Consider the following 26,850-nt stretch of genomic DNA (forward strand, 5'->3'; position numbering starts at 1 on the left):
ATAAAATTAACAGAAAAAAACTCAGCTCAGGCACTTCTGGGCCAAGTCTGCTATGTGTAATTTCCTAGCTCTTAAGAGTTATAAACTAAGGGCTGGCTTTTGCAACTGGATCCACATGAGCAGACCTCTGTGCTGGGGCAGCTCTAGTCCTAAATAGTGAACATTTTTCTGTTTGAAGTATTTTTGTGTATCGTGAGAAACCTTCAGCAAACAGACTGGTGCCAATATTGATTTTTGGGAAAAATGGAGACTTGTACATGGGAATAATATGAATCACAAGCCAGTCCTGACAAATGTGCTGTAACTGTTGTTCTCCTCCTCCAGGACGGTGTCTGTATGGAGCCACACTGGAGGAGTTGCCTCCCACGTTTGACCAGGTAATCAATGCAATAAAACAAACCAGGGTGTTTGTAATGAAAAGCTGGGCCTATCCCCAGAGGACTATAATGGATTGGAGGCTTTCTGTGCCTGGGCAGGGGCTCTTCCCTTCATGCTCTGCCCTGGCTAGGGGAACTGGACTGGACTCGACTGGGGGTCGCTTCTGCTGGTCACTCCAGGAAGAAAGCCGAGCGCCACTTAAACCGTTTGGAGTTTTGCCTGGAGCCAGGATTTCACCAGGTGTAGACAGCAGTTGTTTCCCCTGGGGGCAGCCCCTAGCAGCGGGAGCACGCTTCGGGGTGCGAATGGGGGCTTAACAGGCAGAACTGCACCAGGCGGCCCATTGAGGACTGCAGAGTTCCGTGCTCGCCCTTAGGGGGCGCTGTGGGGCCCCTCAGGCGCCTCTGCAGTTTCCTCACCCACTGCAGGAGGAGAGCCCAGGGTGCCCGGAAACGGAAGGAGTGTGAGGGGGTCAAAGATCATTGTGTCCTCGTCATGCGTGACGGTTGGCGGGGGTGGAGCTGGCCGGCGGCGGTCCCGCGGCTGGGTCGAGATGCCGTCGGAGCGGTATCGCTGGGAGACCCTGGAGGCGCTCAAGGGTTCCAGCAAGGGGCAGCTGAGCTACTCCCAGGACTGGCTGCTGCGGGGTGAGGTGAGTGCGGAGTGGGGGAGCGCTGCGGGGACCCTACCCCACATATGGGGGGGGACGACTGGACCCGCCCCCGCCCAGCTCTGCTCGGGGACCCCCCCCACACACAAGGGGCGGGGCTGGACCCACCCCCGCCCGGCCCTGCTCGGGGACTCCCCCCTCACATGCAGGGGATGGGGGTGCTGGACCCGTCCTGCCAGCCCTGCTCTGGTGATCAGTTTGACTGACTTGTTTGGCTTCTTACCCATTCTTGTTAGGTCACTGATCAAAAGTGTTTGGCAACTCACAGACTAAGACCCACTGATGTAAACAGAGGTTTTATGAGCCACTACTTCGTGCATGTGTCCTGACTGGTGCTGTCTGAAATCCTGTTTGCAGTATTTTATAGTTGGTGGCTTATATAAAGATCTCACTCTGAAAACTTCTGGCCCTTCAGGCTACTACTTAGTTCTTATTGTTGCCTCAAAACCCCCAAGTATTATAGCTTTACGCTTGGCTTCATTTTTAAAGCAATTAATGAAATAGCTGACTTCTGCCTCCCTCCCACCCAGTGTATTAGTTAATCTCAGATCATTGGTGGTGATCTCTGTAGTGCAAAGTTTGTTTCCAGTGAGCTGGGCTTCTTGAGAGATTTTTCACTCTGTTCAATATTCAATAAAACTTCTCAGACTTGGGTTGACGACAGAGTTCCCTTCTTTCTTAAGTGGTGTTGCGGCGTACCTGGCAGCTACAGACAGATCTATTTTTAATTTTCTGCCTGGTGAGTAGATCCCTTGTTGGTATGCAAGAATGGACCTACTGGCTGGTGGTCCTAGTTTGTGGGGCTTTTGATTTGGTTGAGTATATGTGGCCAGTACATTTGGCCCTTAGGACATTACTACTCCTTGTGTATAAAACTTCCTTTTGAACTACGTTTCGTCAAGACCTTTCTTTGGCGCTTTCCATAACTGTTCCCAAATCTATCTGTAGATTAATTAAATTGTAATGACGTGTTGACTATGCTAGGTGTTTTCCAGACTGAGAAAAATACAGTGTCTGCCCTATAAGATGTTGCAATATAAAAAAGACAAAGATGAGGCTGGTAAACAGAATACAACAGACAAGCAAGACGATTAGAGCAACGTTGACTGATGACAAATTAAACATGTTGCATTCTCCCCTCCGATTCGTCGTCTTTTTGATCCCCAACAACAATACCCAGTTTCAGTTCCACCTTATGTCTCTCCTTCCTACCATTTGATCCCTGGCCTCTAATACATGAGTAGTTACTCCTGGGATAAGTTAAATAAATAAGTAGATGACTAAGGCCCAGTCTATACCTAAAACTTAACTCATCCTAGCTATGTCGACCAAGGGTATGAAAAATTCACACCCCTGACAAACGTAGTTAACTGACCTAAGCCCCAGTGTAGACACTGCTAGATCAACGGACAAAGTCTTCCATTGACCTAGCTACTGCCCTCTCAGAGAGGTGGATTAACTATAGTAACAGGATAATGCCTTCTGTCGCTGTAGTCTCTCTACGCTATCGTGGTGCAGCTGCAGCATTTCTAGTTTAGACATACACTTAGCTGGCTTCTTGTAGGCATAATATCAAAGAAGTAGACCCTGTGGAGTGATTTAAGTGAGGAGAGATTAAGTGGCTGTGTGGACCAGCTCAAGAAGGGTGTTCCATGCATAGGGGGCAGCAAGGAAATGAGTGCGGAGAAGTGTGTAGGAGGAGAAGACAAATGGTGTATTGGGGCTGACACAGTAATATCATGTAATATTGGTATCTGCACAATGAAGCCTTGTGAATGAGACCTGATCAGAGCTTTTTCAAGAGCAGCTTTTTTTCTTAAAGTTAAACTGTTGTGTTTTAGAGCGGTAGCCGTGTTAGTCTGTATCAGCAAAAACAACAAGGAGTCCTTGTGGCATCTTAGAGACTAACAAATTTATTTGGGCATAAGCTTTCATGGGCTAAAAGCGACTTCATCAGATGCATGGAGTGGAAAATACAGTAGCAGGTATATACACACAGTACATGAAAAGATGGGAGTTGCCTTACCAAGTGTGTGTCTGGGGGGGTCAGTGCTAATGAGACAATTCAATTAAAGTGGAAGTAGGCTATTCTCAACTGTAGAATACCAAGGGAGGAAAAATCACTTTTGTAGTGGTAATGAGGGTGGCAAATTTCAAACAGTTGACAAGAAGGTGTGAGTAACAGTATGGGGAAATTAGTTTTTGTAATGACCTATCCACTCCCAGTCTTTATTCAGGCCTAATTTGATGGTGTTCAGTTTGCAAATTATTTCTAGTTCTGTAGTTTCTCGTTGGAGTCTGTTTTTGAATTTTTGTTGTTGTTGTTGAAGAATTGCCACTTTTAAAGTCTGTTGTTGAGTGATCAGGGAGATTGAAGTATTCTCCTACTGGTTTTTGAATGTTATAATACCTGATGTCAGATTTGTGTCCGTTTATTCTGTTGCATAGAAACTGTCTGGTCTGGCCAATGTACATGGCAGAGGGGCATTGCTGGCACATGATGGCATATATCACATTGGTAGATGTGCAGGTGAACAAGTCCCTGATGGTGTGGCTGATGTGGTTAGGTCCTATGATAGTGTCCCTTGAATAGATATGTGGACAGAGTTGGCACCAGGATTTGTTGCAGGGTTTGGTTCCTGGGTTAGTGTTTTTGTTGTGTGGTGTATAGTTGCTGGTGAGTATTTGCTTCAGGTTGGGGGGCTGTCTGTAAGTGAGGACTGGCCTGTCTCCCAAGGTCTGTGAGAGTGAGGGATCGTCCTTCAGGATAGGTTGTAGATCCTTGATGATGCGCTGGAGAGGTTTTAGTTGGGGGCTGTAGGTGATGGCTAGTGGTGTTACTTCCTTTGTTGGGCCTGTCTTATAGTAGGTGACTTCTGGGTATCCTTCTGGCTCTGTCAGTCTGTTTCTTCACATCACCAGTTGGGTATTGTAGTTTTAAGAACAAATGCAGTTTTATCTTCGAGCTTGGCTGTAGACGATGGATTGTGTGATGTGGTCTGGATGAAAGCTGGAGGCATGTAGGTAAGTATAGCAGTCAGTAGGTTTCTGGTATAGAGTTTACATGCTCATAGAAGAAATTCTCTCTCTCTCTCTCTCTCTAGGATATTTTGGAAGGATGCCGGTCCCCTCCCAAGTTGTCATCCTACTCTGGCTGGGTGCTGGATCGAGTGATCTCCCAATCTCTACAGGAAACACCTCTCTCCCGAAGTTCAACACCCAATGAATCCATTCCCCATACAGATGACCAGCCGCCCTCCCTTGCAAAGACCACTTCTTCTGCCAGCGAGCTGGGCTCCTCACCACTTTCATCTGCAGCACCCAGTGAATCAAAGGTAGCTAGTTAACTAATAACCCATATATAAGCAGCTAGGGAAAGAGCATGGTGGTCTTTAGCCTTAATCTGCCTGATCAAGGATGATCCAATGGTCTACTAGTACTAATGTGTTAATTTGTTCTAACAGTGAATGTACTCAGCTTCTTGGATAGGTTAACTGGAAATAGTGAGTTGGAAGGGTGAGTGCATCTGGCCCAGTAGGAGACATTATTGAAGAAAGATGTCAAACTCAATTTGGCAGTATAAAAAGATTAGTTCTCCAGGCTGTCACTGTGAGATCTAATAATATGGAGGAAGGATGACTGTGGGGTGTAAATCTAGGCTTTTAATGAAAATGAATGGGTGCATCTTGTGCTTTCTCCTGCTTGCTCTCCAAAGTCCTTCCAAGTTACTTACAGCTGTTAGGCCCCTGTTACAAGGTAGAGTGGAGAGGAAATAGGACAATTAGCAGCTAAGTTTTGAAGACTGGATGTAGAATGGGGTGGAGAAACAGAAAGTGAATAAAGTACTTTCAGTCAAATTGAGTTAGGAGATTTTTTTTTGCAGCAGCTTGGCCTCCTGTAGAATTATGAAAGAACTTGCTAAGGAAGCCATCTTGAGTAATGCCACATGGATCTGAGCATCTGGTGAAGTTCTACCATGATTTAAAAATTACTTAGTGTTAGAAAGCAGCATGAGTGTAAGTGACTATTTCTCTAGGTACAAGAAGGCTATAAGTGTGGTTCTTTGGGGCCTGGTGTGGAGTCCTGTTTAATAGCTAAATATTTATAACTCAAGAAAACGTGATAGATTTGCAAACCTTTAACCAACATAGCAACATGATCTACATCTTTTTAGAGCATTTCAGGCTTGGTATTGAGGCATCTAAAATATCAGCTGCCACTTAACCCAGATATCTGCAAAGTAATTCACATCTAGGGAATGAATTTGAGTTTTGCATGCATTTGCAAGATGCTAGCTAATTTAGAGACTTAGGGGTGGGGGGAAGACACAGGGCAGATCTTATTATGGACAGTTCACTGTTTTGTACTTAATGGATAGCAGTCATTAATTGCTAAAAGCGTGATAGTTGGCATTTTAAAACCAATATGTCTTTGACTTGAATATTGCATTCAGTTTTGGTCTCCTTCCCTCAAAAAGAATGCTGACTTTCTCAGGTTGTGCAATGAAGAGGGCAAGAGGTTTTGGAGAGATTGTGTGAGGCAAGATTAAACTTGTGCTATTTAGTTTCCTTGATGAAAGTTATCAAATAATGAATAGTTTGGAGATCCATCAGTCACTTTCCTTTATCTAAAGGTAAAATACAAGAGAGACAGGGGACTTAATGACCTGGATACAATTCCCTGTTCTGCCACAGACTTCTTATGTAACCTTAAGCAAGTCACTTAGTCTCTCCGTGCCTCAGTTCCCCACCTGCAAAATGGGGATAATATTTCCCTACCTCACAGGGTGTTGTGAGGATAAATACATTAGATAGTCAGGCACTCAAGTACTGTGGAGATGGGAGCTGTATAAGAACCTTCGCTAGATAGGCAGTAGTCTGCTTTGACTCCTTTGTCTCTTATGGTGCATGCTATTTTCTAGAGAAAGATTGTCAGTTTATCTAGTTTCCTGCATAACTTACTGATCTAATCTGTCACTGACTTGGTTTGTCCTGCTGTCCATACAGGGCAATGAAGATCTTAGTCTGCTGGAGACAGACCACAAAGTCCATCTTCTTGTTCTACCATCTAAAGTTACAGAGGTGGAAGGCTGCATATGGATGTACAAGGAGGTCCATAGGTTGAAAGGAAAGGTAACAAGGCATGCTGAATCACTGGGGTAATACGTAGCCAAATGTGATGATGATCCACCAAAACTAATGGGGATAAGCAGATAACCCCTAAATTAAAATATGGTTATCTTGGCCTAGTTTGTGCTGCTTTGCTTGCATTACCTTGTATGCAGATCCCAGTGATTACTGTAGCACAGTTCCTATCTCTGACAAAGTCTCTGGTGGGGATGTTTATGTGAAATCTGGCCTTCCAGAGCCTACTCCCTTCATTAGAAGTCACAGGGCTGTGTTCAAAATGCATAGTGTATGTGAAAGGCTCTTCCTTTCTCCTTGAAATCCGCAGGAGGGGCTCAGGCAGAGGCAGGAGCAGCAAGAACAGATGGTGAGAGCGGTTTCTGATATGGCGAGTGAGCAGCTGAAGCGCTTTGATGAGCTGAAGGAATTAAAACAGCATCAGGAATACCAGGACCTGCAGGAAGTGATGGAGAAGAGGTAAGGGTAGTTCTCTTATGTGACCTCTTAGAAATGCAGCAACTAACTGGTGTTGTTGGAGACTGACTAAATAGAGTTTTGATTCTTAGATCTGTAAACCTATTAAAAAAAAAAAAGCTACTTTCTGTTGAGATTTGTGAATGAATTGGTACCTAATAGATGTTTTTGTATGTCTTGTTGAATATCATACATCAAGAAACTATCCTTCGTGATCATATGCTCAAACAAACATGCACATGGGTTTTACAAGTAAAGAAAATTTAATGTAACGTTATGGTTTAGAATTTAAGTACATGGAAGTCACTTGCTGCCTTACACATGGGTATTAAAGTATAAAGTTGACTCACTATCTGTTGATACAAGTATTCTCTATTGGAGGCTGAGCTGGTAGCACTACCTATTATTAAGGCTGCCCAACACTTCCCATTCTAAGATCCTGTTTTCAGTTGCTTTAATTTTGCAAAGCTTTAGCTGTTTAGCCTGAAGTTTTCCATACCAGGGGTCTGCCTTGTGCTGAAGATTTCAATCCACCCTGAATGGAACCCAAGATTCCTGAATCTCACTGTTTCTCTGCCATCAGCAAATATCTATGAAATATACTGGCAAAATGTCTCATCTCACTCCAGTGCTGGTTCACATAGCAATAGTAGATAGTTATTCACTATCAGTTACTCTGTAAGATCAAGTGGAAGAGGTCACTGCAGTGGATCTGAAGGTTCCAGCCCTGCTGATGATCCACATGTGATGACATTTGTTTTTTCAGTTTGCTGTTTTTTAAAACCTAGGAAATTTCTCTCTCTCTCTCACTCACACACACATGATTAAGGTTGCAAAGTAAAGCACTCAAAAGTTCAAAAATCCTTAATTTGGGCTTCTTGTGGAAATGTGTTGTGATAATCTTTAATTACAGATTCACATACTATTTTTTTCCACAGGACCCTATGTAAACTAAATAGGAACTTGGAGGTGTTAAAAGACATTTATTTAACAGTACACAGCAGTAGTTCAGGACAGGAAGTGAAGGCTGTTGTATCTAATTGATCAAGAATGGAGAGTGTAATTCACCTTTTGGAATTTTGTCAGGACTCTGGGGTTAACACTTCTGTGATTTATGCTTGAAAATCTCATATGCAGCATCTTTGCATTTACTGTCCTACTGGTATTTATCTTTCAGGGTGTTTTTCAGGTGATTCCAGCTTTCAGTAAGTGGATGAAGAGAGATTGCATCTGATGGAGTTCTCCTTTAAACCAATTTAAAAATAGCTTCTCTGGTGTGTCCATAGACTGTACTTCATCCGGAGCATGTCTTGGGGGAAGAGGGTGGGGAATCCTTCGAAGTCCTTTGAAGAACAGAACAATCCCTCATTTTCTTCTGCTTGTATTTCAGCTCTAGGGAGGCCCAGGGTCAGCAGGAGAAGTTGAAAGAGGAACATCGACACAGAGCAAAGGTCTGAACTTAGAAAGGGTAGTGCTATTACAAGAAAGGGTGGTTGGCCTGTGTTTGGAAGCTAGGACTTGCACAGATTTAACTGCTTTAGTGATGCATAGCATAACACATATGTAGAGTGAAAATGTACATTGCAGTGCTGCCCCACATATTTGCTACATCCCCATGGGAATGCAGATATTCCAGTGAAATGTTCATCATTTAGGACATTCTGCTACATTGCAGGAATAGAAGCAGTTACATTTCACTCGTGGCTGAATCATAGTTAAAATGAAAGGTAGTTTGCTACTGACCTCAGATGGACCAGGGCTTTAGCCCTTAATATATAACTATTCAGGACAATGTCCATAGCCATTGAGGCATTGTAACCCAACTTGTCAGGATGTTGTCCACCCTTCACTTTTGTTCTGTGGTAGTAAACCTTTTAGTTCAATGTATAAACAGAGACGTGTACTATTCTTGTGTGTCCTGATCAGATTTTTTTTAAAATGGATTATATTTAAATTAAATACATTTCTCTTTAAAAATCAATAGATTTAAAATTGAAATTACTCCTATTTTATGTCTTAAATTTACTATAATCCATTAAAACCATTTAAAGTAAAATAAATAATATTAAGCAGTATGTGTTCTTGTTGTAAAATCATAGAAATGTAGGGCTAGAAGGGACCTTGATAAATCATCTTGCAATGAGGAAAGACCAAGTATACCTAAGACAATTCCCTGACAGGTGCTTATCCAACCTGTTCTTAAAAACCTCCAATGATGAGGATTCTACAACCTCCCTTTGAAGCTTATTGCAGTACTTAAACTATCCTTGTACTTAGAAACAATTTCTTAATATATAATCTACATCTTCCTTGCTAGAGATTAAACCCATTACTACTTGTCCTACCTTCAGTGGAGATGAAGAACTATTGATCACCATCCTCTTTATAACAGTCCTTAATATATTCGAAGACTTATCAGGTCTCCTCTCAGCCTTCTTTTCTCAGGACTAAATATGACCAGGTTTCTTTAACCTTTCCTCACAGGTCAGATTTTGTAAAACCTTTTTGCATTTTTGTTGCTCTCCTTTGGACTCTCTTCAGTTTGTCCATGTATTCCTTAAAGTGCGGTGCTCAGAACTGGACACAGCACTCCAGCTGACACCTCACCAGTGTACAGCAGCAGGACAGTTACCTCTTGTGTCTTACATATGAGGCTTCTGTTAATACACCCCAGAATTATATTAGCCTTTTTCACAACTGCATCACATTGTTAACTCATATTCAATTTGTGATCCACTGTAACTTCCAGATGCTCTTCTGCAGTACTACTGCCTAGCTAATTATTACCCATTTTGTAGTTGTGCATTTGATTTTTCCTTCCTAAGTGAAATACTTTACACTTGTCCTTACTCAGATTAATCTTCTTGATTTCAGACCAATGCTCCAAAACAGCCACAGAGCTGGTGGGGAATTTTTCAGTAAAACATTTTTTGTTGGAAAATGCTGATTTGTCCGAACTGAGACTTTTCTCAGGAAAGTTCAGTGAAACTTTCATCAGGAAGACTTTTGAGGCTGAGATTGGAGAGAGGCATAGGGAAAGCCTGTCTGACTTGCTAGCCCGGTGGTTAGGGGTTCACAGATTCAAGTCCCTGTCTCCCCCACATTGCAGGTCAGCGATCTAACCACCAGGTTATAGAGTTAGTCTCAGTCAGTGTCTGTCTGTCTCTCTCTCCCCCCCCCCAATGAATATTTTATACAAAGTGGAACAGCTCCAACAGGAGAGGTTGAGACAGACCCACTCCGCAATAGCAAAGAGCCTGGTAGTTAGGGAACTCTCTTGGGATGTGGGAGACCTAACCACTGAGTTATTGGCTATTCTGGGGTGGGTCTCTCCGATTTTCTACAAAAATATTTGGAAGGTCTCTGTTTCATCCTGATGTGGAAAGGGAAAAACTTTTTAAATCTTTTTTTCCCCCTCCCTTCAGGACAGGAAAACCATTTCCTACCCAGCTGCAGTACCGATAACTTTACCTGCAGTTTGATTTGTGAAACTCCAGGGTGATGATCAGGAACTTGAATATGCTTTTGCTTTTTGTGTGTGCTGCTGGTCCCTTTGTTGGCCAAACAGTCTGAGATACCAGCTGGAACTGCCGTGTCCCAACCTGCATTGCTCGGCAGCAGTCAATGTATGTTATGAGCAGGCAGGATTTGTCCTTCCTTTGGATGTTGCTAAAATCTTTCTCTCTAGACGGGGAGTATATTTGGACTAAATTCTTCAAACTCGCCCTGAGACTGTTGCTGCCTCCAGAACGTTGAGTCCTGTGGTAACAGCACCAGTATGCTGTAGTGTGGCTCATGCTGTTAAAGGCTTTGTAGAATTTTTGCAGTGGGGATTTAAACCAGGGCCAGCAAGAGGAGTGACTGGAACATAGTTTTTAATCAGATTTTCCTGAGCATCCTTGCTTGTGGGTAGCATGCAGGGACTGTATAGGTAGTGTTGTGAGAAAAGCTTTATTTATGTAGCTTATCTTTACACTGTCACTCTCTCCTCCTCTCCAGATTTTAAACCTGAAGCTTCGTGAAGCAGAACAGGAGAGGCAGCGTCAGGAGGAGTTGGAGCGTCTGCGCAAGGAAGAAGGCCAGGAAAGGCTACGCCGCCTCTATTCTATCCAGGAAGAGGTGCTGCAGCTTAACCAGCAGATTGACCCCAACTACAGACATAAAGACTTGCCACGGATAGATCTCTCAGGGTTCAGTAACCGTGGCAACCAGATCTGTGGGCTAGTGTCTGGGCTCATTCGCACCACTAGTGAGGTAATGAGGTTCTAGATTTCCTTTTCTTTTAAGTTAGCTTCTTATTCCTTGAAGGGAGACACTAAGTCAGCTAGTTGAGAGGTGCTTTGAGATCTTATGTTGCCACAGAAGAGCTTGTAGATGCAGTTCTTGTGCACTGGTTAATCTTGAAAGAAAGAGAATCTTTTTCTCAATGCACTTTAAATGCTTCCTTGAAAAAGTCTTATATAACTTAAGGGGATTTTTACTGGAGAAGAGACACTTGATGTTAAATATACTGTAAAATGTTAACGTTAGATATCTCTCTTTTCTGAGACCATGCTAGAACTGGAGTGGCTGGTCAAACAATTGTTTGAGATTCAATGATGCACAGTGTTCAGTAGGTTCCAGCATTCACAAGCTTTCCTATAGCATCTAGGCTTTCTCACAAAACTACTCTTCTCTATATGAAAGGTGGGAGACAGAGTGAACCAATGACACACTTCTAAAATTTGGCATGGGCTGGGTTAGTTCTCAGTTCCAGTCTATCATAAATGTCTTGTAACTTCAGCTTTAGCTGGCATTTAAAATAACCCTCTTCCCAGTGGAGTTAAAGGGAAATGGATATTCAGGCTACATGGACTTGCTTCTCTAGCATGATCCCTTTTTGTTTTACCCAACCCTGTTAATGGAACTAATGTATTGAGAGTCTTGTCTGGCCCCATCACTAGACTCTGTGTCTGTCAGGTTTGCAAAGGTGGTTATTTTTCCTTAGTTATAATAAGTAAGATGGTATTTTATTTTTTTTATTTTATTTTGCTACATTGCAGTGGATCCCTTTCTGTATCTAGAGCTTGACTGTAAAAGAGTAAGTAGAAGTCTTCAGTAATTGGTTTACACAGGCATAGGAGGCAGAAATTCTGCCTTGTCTGTTGTGTACCAGGAAATGACTAAAGGCCACGAACTTGCTTCTCTTGACTGGTGGTGTGAATTAATTACTGGTTCTGGAGGAGGCAGTCTGGGCTTTCCAGTAGAATGGTGCTGCCATTGCACATTGAGGATAGTAGACCGCATGTGCATTAGGTTCACAGCTTCTACACAAAGTATCTAGGTGCTGTTCTGGGGGCAGCCTGCCCTCAATTGGCCTTTTGGTAGGGGGAACTTTAATTTGCCTTTTCCTTGTTTCCTGGTAGAGAGGTTTCCCTACTCAGGTAGATGTAGCCAACACTGAGCGAGCACTGCAGGAAATGCGAGGGTTAATATCTAGCATGCAACAAGAAATTGCCACAGCTTTGGAAGAGAAAAGGAAGCGGGATGAAGACGAGGAAAGAGAGAGGCAGAAGGAGTTACAGAAACAAGAGCAGCTGAAGGCCCAGACTCCAGTCCTTGCACAACATCCACGGGGGAAAGAGCAGAAGGAAGGTAGGTCCAGCTCCAGTGAGACCTACCTTACTTTACTGAGTTCCATTGGACTGCCACGCTAAACACTGGTTCAGAAATGCACAGGCTGCCGGAGCATCACCGTGGGTAGGCTTCAGGTCAAACAGAACTAATGTGGGTATGGGATTGCTGGCAGAAAGCTTCATTGACACTGAAATTGATGTTTCATAAACTGGTTATGTTAATTGAAGCAAAAACAGTCATTCTTGGACAATACACATCATGCTGGGACAGGAGGGACACAGACCGTTAATAGAGTAGGGGAGAACCTGGTGGGATGATGTGTGCTAGGTTACATGCATGGATTATTAAAGGGAGCCATTTCTAATTCCTCACCCCTGCTACCATGTGCATCTAGAATGGCTTACTGTTTGTCTGTAACTGAAGTTCAAAAAATCCAGGCACAGGAGTGATCAGTCTTCAAAGGGTGGACTTTTGTACAATTTGCAAAGCCTTAGTCAGGTATAATTGATTTTCTAAATTTGGTTGGGGAAGAACAACAGCTGCTCAGAACTTCTGAGTCTTGATAATTTTTGTGGAACATTAGGATTTCTGATGTCTTCGTTGTGGTAATAGTGTATTTTCATGTGACTGCTTTTCTTGTCTAGTATTAGGACTTCAGGTTAAGGCAGAGGAGAGCACAATGCAGTGGTATCAGCAATTGCAGGATGCCTCTGACCAGTGTGTTGCTTCCTTTAGTGGATTGACTGACTGCAAAGACAATCAGGTATGGCTACTCTACAAATCCAAATTATAAATATTGTTAGGAAAACTCTCTCCCTCCCTCCCCTGTCTTTCTACTTGTTTATTGTCTAATACTTATGTTGAGTGGGATGTAAAGCAGCCTTCAGAATGGCCCTGAAAACTTAGAAGCCCACCTGCAAAACCTACTCATCCACCTTTTACCAAGATTATGATGAATAAATGCTTTATTCACCTGTCAAAAAAATCCCTTTCTTTAAGAGGGTGCGTAAAAAATTTTGAAAGTCTGCCGTAGAGCAGATTTTTGTCCTGTGTATATTTGTGATCTGGCTTAAACCCAAAAAAGTGAATAACTTGGAGTTGTGGCTGCCAGGAAGTCCTTAAACAGTAGCTAATGCCACAAAAGACTTTGAAAAACATTCCTTTAAACAATCCTGTTTCTGCATCTCTTCTCTCATTCCTGGTGAGAAAATGGTTGGTTTTTTTTTTTTTTTTTTTAATTCAACTTGTGCCTCTCACATCACATATGTAAATTGTAAATTTCCACAGCAGGCAATATTCTCAAATGGATTATAGTAATGTCAGGTGTGGGAGGAGTATTGACAAATCACATTGATTCAATGAAGCTTTTAGGTTTCAATGAAGTTGAAACCTTGAGACAGTAAAATGTTAAGCAGCAGCTACTGTGCTTTCACGGGAATTTATTTTTTATTAACACTTCTCAGTTATAGTACTGGTTTTTTTGTTTGTTTTGTTGTTTTGTTTTTTTAAATACTGCAGGAAAAGTTTCTGGCTGCCTTAAGGGCTGAGCACCTGCTCAATTTCCAATTAAAAAATACTGTAGCAGAACGAAACCTAGATACTATAGACTTGTTCCTGCCCTCCCAATGCATCACACACACACACTTGTATGTATCTTGGAAAATCAGATACTTCATGCTCAGGCTTTTCAAGATGCGCACAGCAATGACTGTGGCAGAATGAAGTGTCATCAAGTCCCAATTACATATCTTCCTTTTATCTTCAAGGAGGCTGGCACATTGCTGTCTCAAAATGAATTCTTCATTTATTAGTCTGAAGCTGTTCAATGTACCGTTCATCTTGTGTTGTATGTTCCTGTGCTCGAACTTGATCAGCGTTTTCAGCCCAATCCTGCAAGGACCTGAATGCCTCCTTTGTGTGAGAGTGCTTTTAACTCCTATTAAAATCAGTTGGAGTTAGTGCTGACTGCATCCTTGTAGAATTGGGCCACTCATGAGAAGTGTCTTCCCTGTGGTGATATGCCTCTTTGGGCTTGATCAGGTCTCTTGTCTGAAGTGATTTTAACAGCTTTTTACAATCTTCAACAGGTGAAGAATATCAGAATGGATCTCCAGAAAGCAGCCAGCATTCCTGTGAGCCAGATTTCATCCATAGCAGGTCAGGAAAATGCTGAGAACAATCCCAGCTGAGATGCTGTTAACCTTTAAATATCTGAGGGGAACATCAAGCCTGCCCTGTATCTCTGCATTGCTATTACATTGGAGAGCTAATGTGGATGGAGTCCCGATCTTTGTTATTTGAACTCTTTACTTGCAGTTGGGAGGGTATTTTCCTCAGCTGGGAGGGATCTTATTGATTTTTAGCACATTTCAGTTCTAGTGAGCAGATTTAGGGCATAGCTACACTTGCAGATGTAGAGTGTTTTGAGTTAAACCAGCCTTCGGAGAGCGCAGTAGGGAAAGCGCTGCAGTCTGTCCACACTGACAGCTTCAAGCACACTGGCGTGGCCACATTTGCAGCACTTGCAGCGGCATTGGGAGCGGTGCATTATGGGCAGCTATCCCAGCATGCAAGTGACTGCAAGGGGCTTTTCAAATGCGGGGGGGCAGGTGTAGAGTGTAACAGGGAGTGTGTTGTGTGTATGTGGGGGGAGAGAGAGAGTGGGTTTTTGGGGGCTGAGAGCATGTCAGCATGCTGTCTTGTAAGTTCAGACATCTCACACAGCATTCCACACTAATGGTTACTTTGTCTTGGAGCAGATAAGCAGCCGGCTGTCAGAAACGGAGCTTTCAAAGGGCATATCTGCATTCCTGCAGCGATTCAAAAACAATGACAAGAGTGGCCACTTGACTTAAGGGGATTATGGGACGTTTCTGGAGGCTGATCAGAGCGCAGTAATGCAACACCGCATTCACGCTGACGCCCAGGCATTTCAGCGAAGACGCAGCAAGCGTTCATCTTCTCGCTGAGGTGGAGCACCAGGAGCGCTCCAGCTGTGGAGTCAGAGCGCTCTACGTGCCTTGCTAGTGTGGATGGGTAGTGAGCTAGGGCGCCCAGGGCTGCTTTAATGCGCTCTAACTTGCAAGTGTAGCCAAGCTCTTAGAAATATTTAACAGGACTCTTACCCCCTCCCTTCAGAATCTGGTGCTAGCTTTACTGAGGCTGATGTGGTTTGGTTGAGGCTTGCTTGTTGGCAACTTCCTAATATTCTGTCTCTCCGTGCACTATTGATGATATATTCACAGGCTCTCAGCTAAGAGAGATATTTGACAAAATCAATAACCTTCTCTCTGGAAAGTCTGTTCAGTCTGGAGGGCGAACTGTGTCGGTGACTCAACATCCACAGGGTCTGGATTTTGTTTATTACAAACTGGCGGAGAAATTTGTGGTGAGGACACCTTGTCTTATTGGGGTGGTGAGGGTAGCCATAGCTTCTGGAGATTCTCTGGGATGCTGACCTGTCTCTTTAACTATTGAAAACAAAAGTCTTCGGAACTTATCACCTGCCAGGCTATGCTCACGCTATTAGAAAAAATGGGGTTATATTTTTTGGCCCAGGAAAAAGAGGAGCTTTGCTTTTTTCTTTATGCACTTGCTCATGTCTTATGGAAGGAGGCAAGGCCCCGTTGACTCCTCAACTTACTCCCTACACACTTTTAAAAAACAAAACAAAACAAAACAAAAAAAACCAGAGGCATGTGCAGTACCAGTGGAATGTAGGGTGATATTTAGCATATCATGTAGCACAAACCTATGCACATGCTCAAAATACACTATTGAAAACCTTGTAACTTGGCAAAATTTGAAACAAGAATTCACTGGGCCACTGAAACACACATCCGCAATCTAGGGACTATGTCCCTGCCAAGTTTCCAACACTTCCCTTTGAGGGGCTATAGCTGTTCAAATTATGCTGCCCCCTTTTTTTTATAGGGAGTGTTGTTTTTTTTCTACTCTCCATTCTCAAATGGCTTTAGCTGCATTTGCTGAAGATTTAAATCAATCAATAACCCTTGCTTTTGTGCTGACCACAAATGTGCAGAATTCTAGCTCAAAAGGTAAAACTTGGTTAAATTATAAGCATATGAAAATGGTCCTTTTAGAATGAAAATACTTGTGTAACCTTAACTGCAGGCTTTTGTAAATAGTGCCTCTAATCACTTACTCATTTTCTTTATCCTGAGAAGAAGGGTTTATGGGCCTCTGGCAAGGACATGTAGATTGTATTGTCCTCCCATATTGGGTAGCTGCGTGCTCATGGAATATATAGAAGCATTAGGAGCCATCAGTAAAGGATATATGTAAACTAAAAAATAAATTAAAATGTTATCTTTGCTGAGCATTAACTTGAAAGGGGTGTGTGTGTATCTTTAATGTTTTCAGAAACAAGGAGAGGAGGAAGTGGCTTCTCACCACGAGGCAGCTTTCCCAATTGCTGTGGTGGCTTCAGGAATCTGGGAATTACACCCCAGGGTGGGAGACCTCATTTTAGCTCACCTGCACAAAAAATGCCCCTACTCTGTACCATTTTATCCTGCGTTCAAGGAGGGGACTCCCATAGAAGAGTATCAGAGGTAACTTCTCCATATAACTTCTCTTCTTTGGAGCTCTGTAAGGGCTGAGAGTAGCAGCTGGTAGGGAAATTGAAGAAATACATGTTTTCTTACATTAACCCTCATTTGCCCCTCCACTTCCTCAAAGGATAATTTACTGATCTAGTTTTGAAGTATCCAGTACAGAATAGAACCTTATTGCTTTACACTGATGATTGCCATTACTTGGAAATCTGAGATCAGGCCAAGCATGTCTAGAAGCAGTGTCACTGGTTTGTCTGCTGTTAAGTGGATGCTATGGCCGCTAAAATACCTCCACCCCCCAAAAATAGTGTTTCAACTAGGGCTGTCAAACAATTTAAAAAAATAATCCTGATTAATCACACGATTAAAAAAATCACTATTAATCACAATCTTAATCGCACTGTTAATAGAATACCATTTATTTAAATATTTTTGGATGTTTTCTATATTTTTAAACATTGATTTCAATTTCAACACAGAATATAAAGCATATAGTGATCACTTTATATTTTTTATTACAAGTATTTGCACTGTAAAAAAGAAATAGTATTTTTTAGGGCTTTTGATTAATTGCAGTTAACTCACGTGTTTAACTCAAAAAATTAATCACAATTAATCACAGTTTTAATCATTCTGTTAAACAATAGAATACCAATTGAAATTTATTAAATATTGTGAATGTTTTTCTACATTTTCATATATATTGTATTCTGTGTTGTAAATGAAATCAAGTGCATATTTTTTATTTTAAATATTTGCACTGTAAACATAAACAAAAGAAATAGTATTTTTCAGTTTACCTCATACAAATACTGTAGAGCAATTTCTTTGTTGTGAAAGTGCAATTTACAAATGTAGATTTTTTTTTTTGTTATATAACTGCACTCAAAAACAAAACAATGTAAAACTTCAGAGTGTACAAGTCCACTCAGTCCTACTTCTTGTTCAGCCAATTGCTAAGACCAACAAGTTGGTTTACATTTACGGGAGATAATGCTGACTGCTTCTCACTTATAGTGTGTCTGAAAGTGATGATAAGCATTCACATGGCACTGTTGTAACCGGCCTTGCAAGGTATTTATGTGCCAGCTAAACATTCGTTTGCCCCTTCATGCTGTTCAAACTTTCAGGTGTCACCAGTGTATCTTGTAGCACCTTACTGATGAGCGGATCTAGGGCCAGACTTTTAGCGTAGTTGCTTATCCAACTTTTTATTTATTTTTTGCTGGTGAAGGGATATATGTTTATCGATGTTTTCCCTAATCGTGGCCTTTTAAAAAGTGTTGTCCATAATATTCAGTATGTTTAAGACACTGGACTACTGAGCTCAGTGTTTAATAAGTAGCCTTCATGTGAATTCTTGCACAGCTCTAGCATATTCTGATGTTAAATTTGAGAGTTGTTAAAGAAGACTGAGAATTGGGGTCACTTTGGGAAACCAGTGAACCTGGTTTGGTATATTAATATTAGTGTCTTTCTTCCAATATACAGGATACTTGGTTATCAAGTTAAGGATTCCAAGGTAGAACAGCAGGATAATTTCCTTAAACGGATGTCTGGAATGATCCGTCTTTATGCGGCTATCATTCAACTACGGTGGCCTTATGGAAACAAACAAGTGGTATGTAAATGGTGCTTTAAAAATGTTATATTACAACACTAATTCTTGGGATAGGAACAGCATTGACTAAACTGATTTAAAATGTGGTTTAAAACTGATCCAGACTTAAGTTTAAACTAGTCATTGTGAATAGAGACAAACTGTGTTTAAAGGGACTGTCAACTTGAATTTTTTTAATTGACTAATTTAAAACAGTTCCAGCTTTTGATGAATTATGTTTTAAATAGTATGTTTTGAAATTGTTCTTAAAAATTCCTTTAAAAATACAAAGTAAGGGTTTGTCTGCATGTTTATAAGAGTCTCTATCAGAAAATATTCTGAAAATGCACAAAGTATTGTCCCAAAATAACTGTCCCTTGGAGAGCAAGTGGAACTGGAGAAAAATCTGGTAATGTTTTTGGTGGCAATATTTTGCAAGATTATCAAACATACAATGAGTTGCTTTCTTGTTCCTTTAGACTCACCCTCATGGGCTGGGCCATGGATGGCGCTGGCTGGCTCAAATGTTGAACATGGAGCCTCTCTCTGATGTGACAGCTACACTTCTCTTTGATTTCTTAGAGGTAAGTGATGTTACCTGGCATGAGCCTCACTAGCAAAATAAATAAGTTGGATGAGGAACTAGTCTAAAAGTCTGGCCCTAGGTCCTCCCATCAGTGAGGTGCCATAAGATGCATTGGTGACATTACTATATAATACGTTCAGATGCTGCTGGCTGTAGCCATGACAGTTTTTTTATAAATGGCCTGAGTTTCACCCCTTCTCTACCCCTCCCCACGCTTTTGAAAGGAGGCTTATGTATATTTTCAGAGACCCTTGCTCTAAAGAGTCCTTTAATTCCCTCAGTGATATGATTTCAGTTTCATCTGTTTAAAAAGCTGGACTCCCACAGTGCAGTGTTTGGCTTTTTATTACACTTGGTCCCTCAGCAGCTGAGGCAGTTCACATTAAGCTCATCAATATTTTTAATTCCTTATTTTTATTCTTCATATACTTGGCAAGCCCAAACTCACTAGTACTGGCACTGGCTGGTACAATACAGTGCAGAACGTTTTATGCCATATGGCCATCCTAACTAGATTGCTTCACAGAACAGGTGGGCTTTTACAGCAAGAAAGGGAGAGAGCTTGGTGTGCATTAATTGGGAGACTGATCCTAAGATACAAAGGTACGTAAATAAGGCACCAAGCTGGTAATGGATGAAGACCAAGTTGAGGCTAGTAAAGAAGCATGGATGGAACATAGACAGCAAGAGGAGGAGTTCTGTAGAAAATGACAGGTATAGATAAGGGCAGAAGTCTGTAGAGCCTTGAAAGTGGAGCAGAGAACTTTATGCAGAACTAGGTGGTAGCTACCAGAGAGATGCAAGACAGTGACAGCAGGGAGGTATTGTCAGAGTGGGGGGAAAAAAAGGGTGGTTTTGATAGATCCATTTTGAATGGGCTCCATGGGGAGAGTTGAAAAGAAACTGCTATAATAGTCAAAGGGGGACATGACCAGAGAATAGACTGGCAAAATGGGTAAGGAAGAGAATTATTTTGGGGAGATATTGTTGAACAGGAAGGAGATCTCAAAGGTGGCGCCATGGACTGTGCATGGGTGAATGATGAGGAAACAAGGTGGTGTTGATGATGATGTTGGGGTGGGAAAGAGAACGTGCTGAGCTTCTTTAACTTGGAATATATGGCATTAAAATACAGGAATATGATCAAATATAATAGAAAACCAGAACTCTGCAAATTGGGGCAAATGGTTGCAGAAATTGGGGTAAATGCTTGCAGAAATTGTCACTAGTGATGGGCGCTTCATTCCCTGACATTGTAGAAATCCAGATGTTTCTTTTCTGGGTTCTAATGGATTTGGAGTCTTCTCTTGTTCTGTGGCAATCCAGATGAATTTCTGGAGTGTGATTCAAGATGCAGATGGCCAGCAGAGTTCAAACTATACTGCCTGAGTTCTTGAGGCATTTGTATTGTACAAATTTGTAAGAGTTCTCTCTCAATTACAAGGCCCAGTTCTGAATTCTGATCTCTGTTACCTTTATGGTTTTGTGTGCCAGGTGTGTGGCAATGCGCTCATGAAACACTACCAGGTCCAGTTCTGGAAGATGCTGCTACTTATCAGAGAAGACTATTTTCATAGGTATGACACCTATATATATAAACCTTATACAAAGAAACTTCTGTCAGTTTTTTTTCAGAATTAGGAGCATTTCCTCTTAGCTCTATATTCATTAGTGTTCTCAAGCTCTCCCCCATGTAAATAACACAAGGCTGTTTTTCTGTTTGTGTTTTGGAGCTCACTCTTGTTGATCTCCCTGCAGGATTGAAGCAATCACCATCTCTGGGCAGATGGGCTCTTTAATGCGGCTTAAGCAATTTTTGGAGGTAAAGCATTCTCTTTAAATTCTTGAAAGTCTCTATTTTTTCCCTTTTCTTAAAGATGTATTGTTCAGTCAGCAAATCCCATGCTACCTTCTGATTCCCAAAAGGTCCATGATTATGACTTTTTGATGCATTCTCCATTCTTATATGGCTTCTTTGTTACTGAGTCTGTTCAGTCTTCTTGATGATTATGACTCCGAAACCTCTCCCTTCTCAACTGCCCCTCTGTCCCCCCCATCATAGGCATCCTTTTGAAGAAATATTTTGCAAAGGTGTAAAATACACTTTATTTTGAAAGTGTCTTGCAAATATTGATTAGTTTTAATAAATATGAAGCTAGGAGACACAGGAGTTTGTGATTTTCTTACTTAAAAACAAAGGAGCACCCAAGGACAAAAAGGCCATTGCAGAGAAACGAAATGAATTCTTTGTATCGGTCTTCACAGCTGAGGATGTGAAGGAGATTCCCAAACCAAGCCATTCTTTTTAGGTGACAAATCTGAGGAACTGTCCCAGGTGTCATTAGAGGAGGTTTTGGAACAAATTGATAAACTAAACTGTAATAAGTCACCAGGACCAGATGGTATTCACCCAAGAGTTCTAAAGGAACTCAAATGTGAAATTGCAGAACTACTAACTGTAGTCTGTAACCTAGCATTTAAATCCGCTTCTGTACCAGATGACCAGAGGATAGCTATGTGATGCCAGTTTTTAAAAAGGGCTCCAGAGGTAATCCTGGCAATTACAGGCCTGTAAGCCTGACTTCGGTACCGAGCAAACTGGTTGAAACTATAATAAAGAACAATATTGTCAGACATATAGATGAACATAATTTGTTGAGGAAGAGTCAATATGGTTTTAGTAAAGGGAAATCATGCCTCACCAATCTACTAGAATTCTTTGAGGAGATCAACAAGCATGTAGACAAGGGGATCCAGTGGATAAAGTGTACTTAGATTTTCAGAAAGCCTTTGACAAGGTCCCTCACCAAAGGCTCTTAAGCAAAGTAAGCTGTCATGGGATAAGAGGAAAGGTCCTCTCATGGATTGGTAACTGGTTAAAAGATAGGAAACAAAGGGTAGGAATAAGTGGTCAGTTTTCAGAATGGAGAGAGGTAAATAATGGTGTCCCCCAGGAGTCTGTACTGGGACCAGTCCTATTCAATGTATTCATAAATTATCTGGAAAAAGGGGTAAACAGTGAGGTGGCAAAATTTGCAGATGATACAAAACTACTCAAGATAGTTAAGACCAGGCAAACTGGGAAGAGCTACAAAAGGATCTCTCAAAACTGGGTGACTGGGCAACAAAATGGCAGATGAAATTCAATGTTGAGAAATGCAAAGTAAGGCGCATTGGAAAACAATCCCAACTATACATATAAAACGATGGGGTCTAAATTAATGGTTACCACTCAAGAAAGATCTTGGAGTCATTGTGGATAGTTCTCTGAAAACATCCACTCAATGTGCAGTGGCAGTCAAAAAAGCAAGCAGAATGTTGGGAATCATCAAGAAAGGGATAGATAATAAGGCAGAAAATATCATATTGCCTCTCTATAAATCCAGTGTACACCCACATCTTGAATAGTGCGTGCAGATGTGGTCGCCCCATCTCAAAATAGATATATTGAAATTGGAAAAAGGTTCAGAAAAGGGCAACAAAAATTATTAGGGGTATGGAATGGCTTTTGTACGAGGAGAGATTAAGACTGGGACTTTTCAGTTTGGAAAAGAGATGACGAAGGGGGGATATGATAGAGGTCTATAAAATCATGTCTGATATGGAGAAAGTAAATAGGGGAGTGTTGTTTACTCCTTCTCATAACACAAGAACTTGGGATCACCAAATGAAATTAATAGGCAGCAGGCTTAAAACAAACAAAAGGAAGTATTTCTTCACACAGCGCACAGTCAACCTGTGAAACTCTTTGCCAGAGGATGTTGTGAAGGCCAAGACTGTAACAGGGTTTAAAAAAGAACTAGATAAATTCATGGAGGATAGGTCCATCAATGGCTATTAGCTAGGGTGGGCAGGGATGGTGTCCCTAGCCTCTGTTTGCCAGAAGCTGGGGATGAGGGACAGGGAATGGATCACTTGATGATTACCTGTTTGGTCCCTCTGGGGCACCTAGCATTGGCCACTGTCAGAAGACAGGATACTGGGCTAGATGGACCTTTTTCTTGCTTTTATAGCAGGCTTTTTCAGTGGAAGAGTTTCTTACATAACTTGAGTCCTATTGGGTGCAGATATTTCCATAATGTAGCCAATCTCTTTTGGAGGTTTGGAATTGCTTGCATTGGTTCTAAATTGACTTTTTGTTTTGTTTTGTTTTCCTAGAAATGTTTGCAGCGGAAGGAAATTCCTTTACCAAAGGGTTATCTGCCTTCTTCCTTCTGGAGGTCATAAGTCGGTTCCTTCCCATTTTCATCTTCACAGTAGTTCAAAGAATTTCCTCACCTACCTTCTTGTTACATTCAGGGACAAGAATACATAGAAATGTAAATCTTATATTTGTATTTCCATGGATGTTGTGGATATTTTCAACTGAAACATTTTACCCATCTTTGATCCTATTTTATGCTAAACAGAATTTGGAGCTTCAGTAACTTTTCTCATCTAACTTATTTTGCAAATAATTTAAGCCATTCTGTTTGCATTTCATTAGCTTTACGGACCTATTGTGTGTGTATTATGGAATATAAGAGGCTCCTTCACATCTTGAACAGTGAATGTGTCAAGTGCATAAACTAGTCTAAATGCCCCACTACACTTTAGAGTTTACTTACAGTAAGCAATGAATTTTGGTGGGAATTTTGCTCTGAATTGATCAATCTGTGATAGTTTTACATGAAACTGCAAATAGAAATACCTCAGTACTTTAGTCATATTAAGGTCTAAATATAAAATCCTGTAAAACTTTATTTTTGCATTTTGTGTGTCTAGGCATTTTAAAGTTGTTTCATTGTTAACAGCATTGGAGCCCATAGGAAAATTCATTTTATATCTGGCTGCCTAAAAGTCCAAAGCAGCAAAAGTGGTGGTTGTGTTAACGAGGCTGATTTGATGTTGGTCAAATGTCACTTTGGTCGTAGAGACAGCATTGATTTCTTCATTTTTCCCCAGGGAAGGCCTTAAAATCAACAGCTCTTTCATTTTAACTTAGAAATTCTGATTTTTCCTAATGACACAGCATTCCTTATTTACCTGGGTTAGACTTGATTTTTATAGCTACATAAGCAATATGATGGCTGCTGAAGAACAGCTCACTGCTTTCTGTTTTTTGGATTTTTTTTAAAAGGCTTTGCATGCGTGTAATATCTTTACTGTGAGGTTCATGAAACTAGAAGGATCCATGATCCACCATATGAAATGTAGTTTAGAATCGGTCTGACCAAAAAAAACAACAACAAAACAGCAGGTGGAAGGGCACTTAACAGCTTTGTGTCTTCTTCAGTACTGATATTGTGCTATCACATGAAGAAATTAGAAATGTAGAAATTAGAAGTTAGTCCCCTTGGCTTGTCTAAAGAAGAACTGTGGTATTGACCTGTGTCGAAAAAAGCCTTTATAGCTTGATCAGACATGGATTGTATGAGTTTTACTGCAGTTTGTGTATAAAGTACTGTAATAGTTTTGTACTATGATAGTGTAATGTTGAATTATTCTAAGAATGGTTCATTCTAGAATCTTCTTTGAAAAAAATGTTAAATTTAAGACTCTTTTTAACCTAAAGCTGATGCAGTTTACTTCTCTCTGGGTGCCTGCAATGGTGCCAAGTAAGTTTCTGGGAATCCTTAATGGGTGTCTGTACCAATATGTTATGGAAGGTCAGATTGGGAGGTGATTTTTGACAGTGGAGTGCACTCTGCCTGAGAGGCCATTGAAGAGGTAGCAGTTATGTGCTACACGTTAATATTTCTCCCATTTCTAGAGGACAGGTGCCCATATTGCAACTGGATAGCTAATTGACAGTCTTGGCAGGAAGAGAGATTTAATATGAAAATTTAAAATTTACATTTCTAACCCAGAGGGTGGCTTATTCACAAATGTGGGGTGGGAGGAGGGAAGGGGGCATTGTGGAGATGATTCTACTATCATTGCACATAGTATAGAATTTTAGTTTTTAATCCAGAATCTTCCTCCACCTTCCGTCACTGCCCTGCTCATGTGCTTAACTTCGGCCTGGAGGGGTCACATCTAATATTGGGGGGGTAATTCAGTTTGCATACTTATTCAATCTTTGACCTCTTTGCTGAGGTCTGGCAGCCTTGTAGTGAGAGCTGACAGCTAAAGTGAGTTGGATACCTAATCGCTGGGAACTGGGCTGGACACTCATTTTTTTTGTAGTCCATTTAACAGCCATCCGATGGTAGCCACTTGCTTGCTGTTGATCTGGGCTCTGGCTGAAGTAGTATCTTAGAATCAACTAGACCTCTCCTCTCTTTCTCCCTCTCCTTTTGTATATTTGATGAAGACCCTTTAATTCAGAAATAGTTCAGGTAGAGATTGTTCTAGCAAAATTAATAGCATTTTCATGTTTTATTGGCATTTTTTTTGTCACTGAGACCTCCAAAAATGTTTTTAGTCTTTAGTGAAGAGCAAGTTTTGAGAGAGAGGAAATTAAATGAAAATAAGTAAAAACTCGGACAAGAACATGATTGTATGTATTTGAGAAATGACCATTGAGGCAAAGTGTTTCACAAAACACTGCCACAAACACTATTTAAGCAATATTATCACAAGATTTTGAGTATCTATGATGAACTCATCTACTGATAAAGCTTATGCTACAGTGTTTTTAATAATATGCATCTCTATAGCTTAAATTTTGTATGTTAAACTTTCCCAGGAAGCACATGTAAAAACACTGTCCCCTATACAAGAAGGAAAATGTTTTTTAATTTTTTTTTTTAAAGTCTGACTGCTTAGAGTTGGTAATACTGATAGCTGTTCTAGAATGCTATTGAAAGGATACAAGGGGAGATTGTCAAAAGCGCAAAGGACAGTTAGGTATTCAAGTCCTATTAGTGCCTCATAAAATTTCTCACTGTGCCTATGTTTAGTGTAGCAACCATTCCTATAATGAACAAACTAAAATGTATTTAATTACATCTTGAATATCTAATGCTTACTGTTGTGGTCATATTGGATATTTTGGTTAAATATTATAGATTTTGTTTAAGTTCTAAAATGTGTGTGGATCATGTTTTATGACAATATGCAAGGCAGGAAGCTTTGTATATTTTAGTTATTTAGGGGATATTAATGAAGGTGTATGTTTTTATAAATACCGTACGGATGTTGAGTTTCTCTGCCTTACTCATGAAAGACTGTTGCAATGGATTGCCATGATGTTTTGAAACTATATTTAAATAGAGCAATAAATTTATTTTTTAAAATTTTTCCACTTAATGTATTCGCATAACCAAAATGTAACACATACCACCTTTCCAGGGGTAGTTCATAATTGTATCTAGTGGTGTCTAATGTAACTGAAGTCTCATTTTTTGTTGCAACTGTTTTTTTCCATTTCTGTCGATTTGAGTGATGACCATCTTGCCTTACTGGGGTATTTAGAGAACTTCTCAATGCAGCGTAGAATAGAATGTATTTATATAATCTCAAATGCACTTAAAGGATTTGTTTCCAGTATGTATGCGTCACATTCATTTCAAATACAGTGTAAATGGGAACATCTGACATGAAAAATTGTGGTACATTAATGACCTGATCCAATTTAAATTGATGTGATTGATGTGACTCATGTACTTCATTAGAGATAATGGTCCTGTTGCAGTCCTACAGGTTCTGTTGCAATGTCTGTGGAAGATGATTTTTATTCTATTTAATTGCTTTAACAGCTTGCACAGGAGCTGAAAGAGAATGTATGTTTGTGGGCTTTTTAATAAAGAACAAAACCACAACTCTGTTCCCAGAAATTTTATTTATTTGCTATCTCACTGGGGCTTTAAATATATATGAGGGCTCCATACAACATAGTT

At 40.8% G+C, this 26,850-nt stretch overlaps 1 protein-coding gene across 3 annotated transcripts; it reads left to right on the plus strand.

The window, feature by feature from the left end:
- GLE1 (GLE1 RNA export mediator) lies at window positions 1–26,772 on the plus strand. 3 transcript variants are annotated; one of them, XM_073314441.1, is made up of 16 exons: window positions 1–377; window positions 4,153–4,383; window positions 6,055–6,180; window positions 6,503–6,651; window positions 8,039–8,099; window positions 10,648–10,902; window positions 12,054–12,282; window positions 12,909–13,027; window positions 14,352–14,421; window positions 15,510–15,652; window positions 16,648–16,838; window positions 18,333–18,462; window positions 18,921–19,025; window positions 20,522–20,604; window positions 20,786–20,849; window positions 23,186–26,772. In XM_073314441.1, exons 1-16 carry the CDS (start codon window positions 294–296, stop codon window positions 23,252–23,254), a joined length of 2,109 nt encoding a protein of 702 aa, XP_073170542.1. In that variant the 5' UTR covers window positions 1–293; the 3' UTR covers window positions 23,255–26,772. The 3 variants fall into 3 exon arrangements, 2 of the variants coding, with proteins under 2 accessions (XP_073170542.1, XP_073170541.1); XM_073314440.1 differs by lacking the exon at window positions 1–377 and adding an exon at window positions 632–1,030; XR_012155256.1 differs by lacking the exon at window positions 1–377 and adding an exon at window positions 633–1,030 and having other exon boundaries at window positions 20,761–20,849; window positions 23,186–23,220.
- Window positions 26,773–26,850: the final 78 nt, after the last annotated feature.

This window comes from Lepidochelys kempii, chromosome 16, assembly GCF_965140265.1.
Source record: "Lepidochelys kempii isolate rLepKem1 chromosome 16, rLepKem1.hap2, whole genome shotgun sequence".
Classification (NCBI taxonomy): domain Eukaryota; kingdom Metazoa; phylum Chordata; order Testudines; family Cheloniidae; genus Lepidochelys; species Lepidochelys kempii.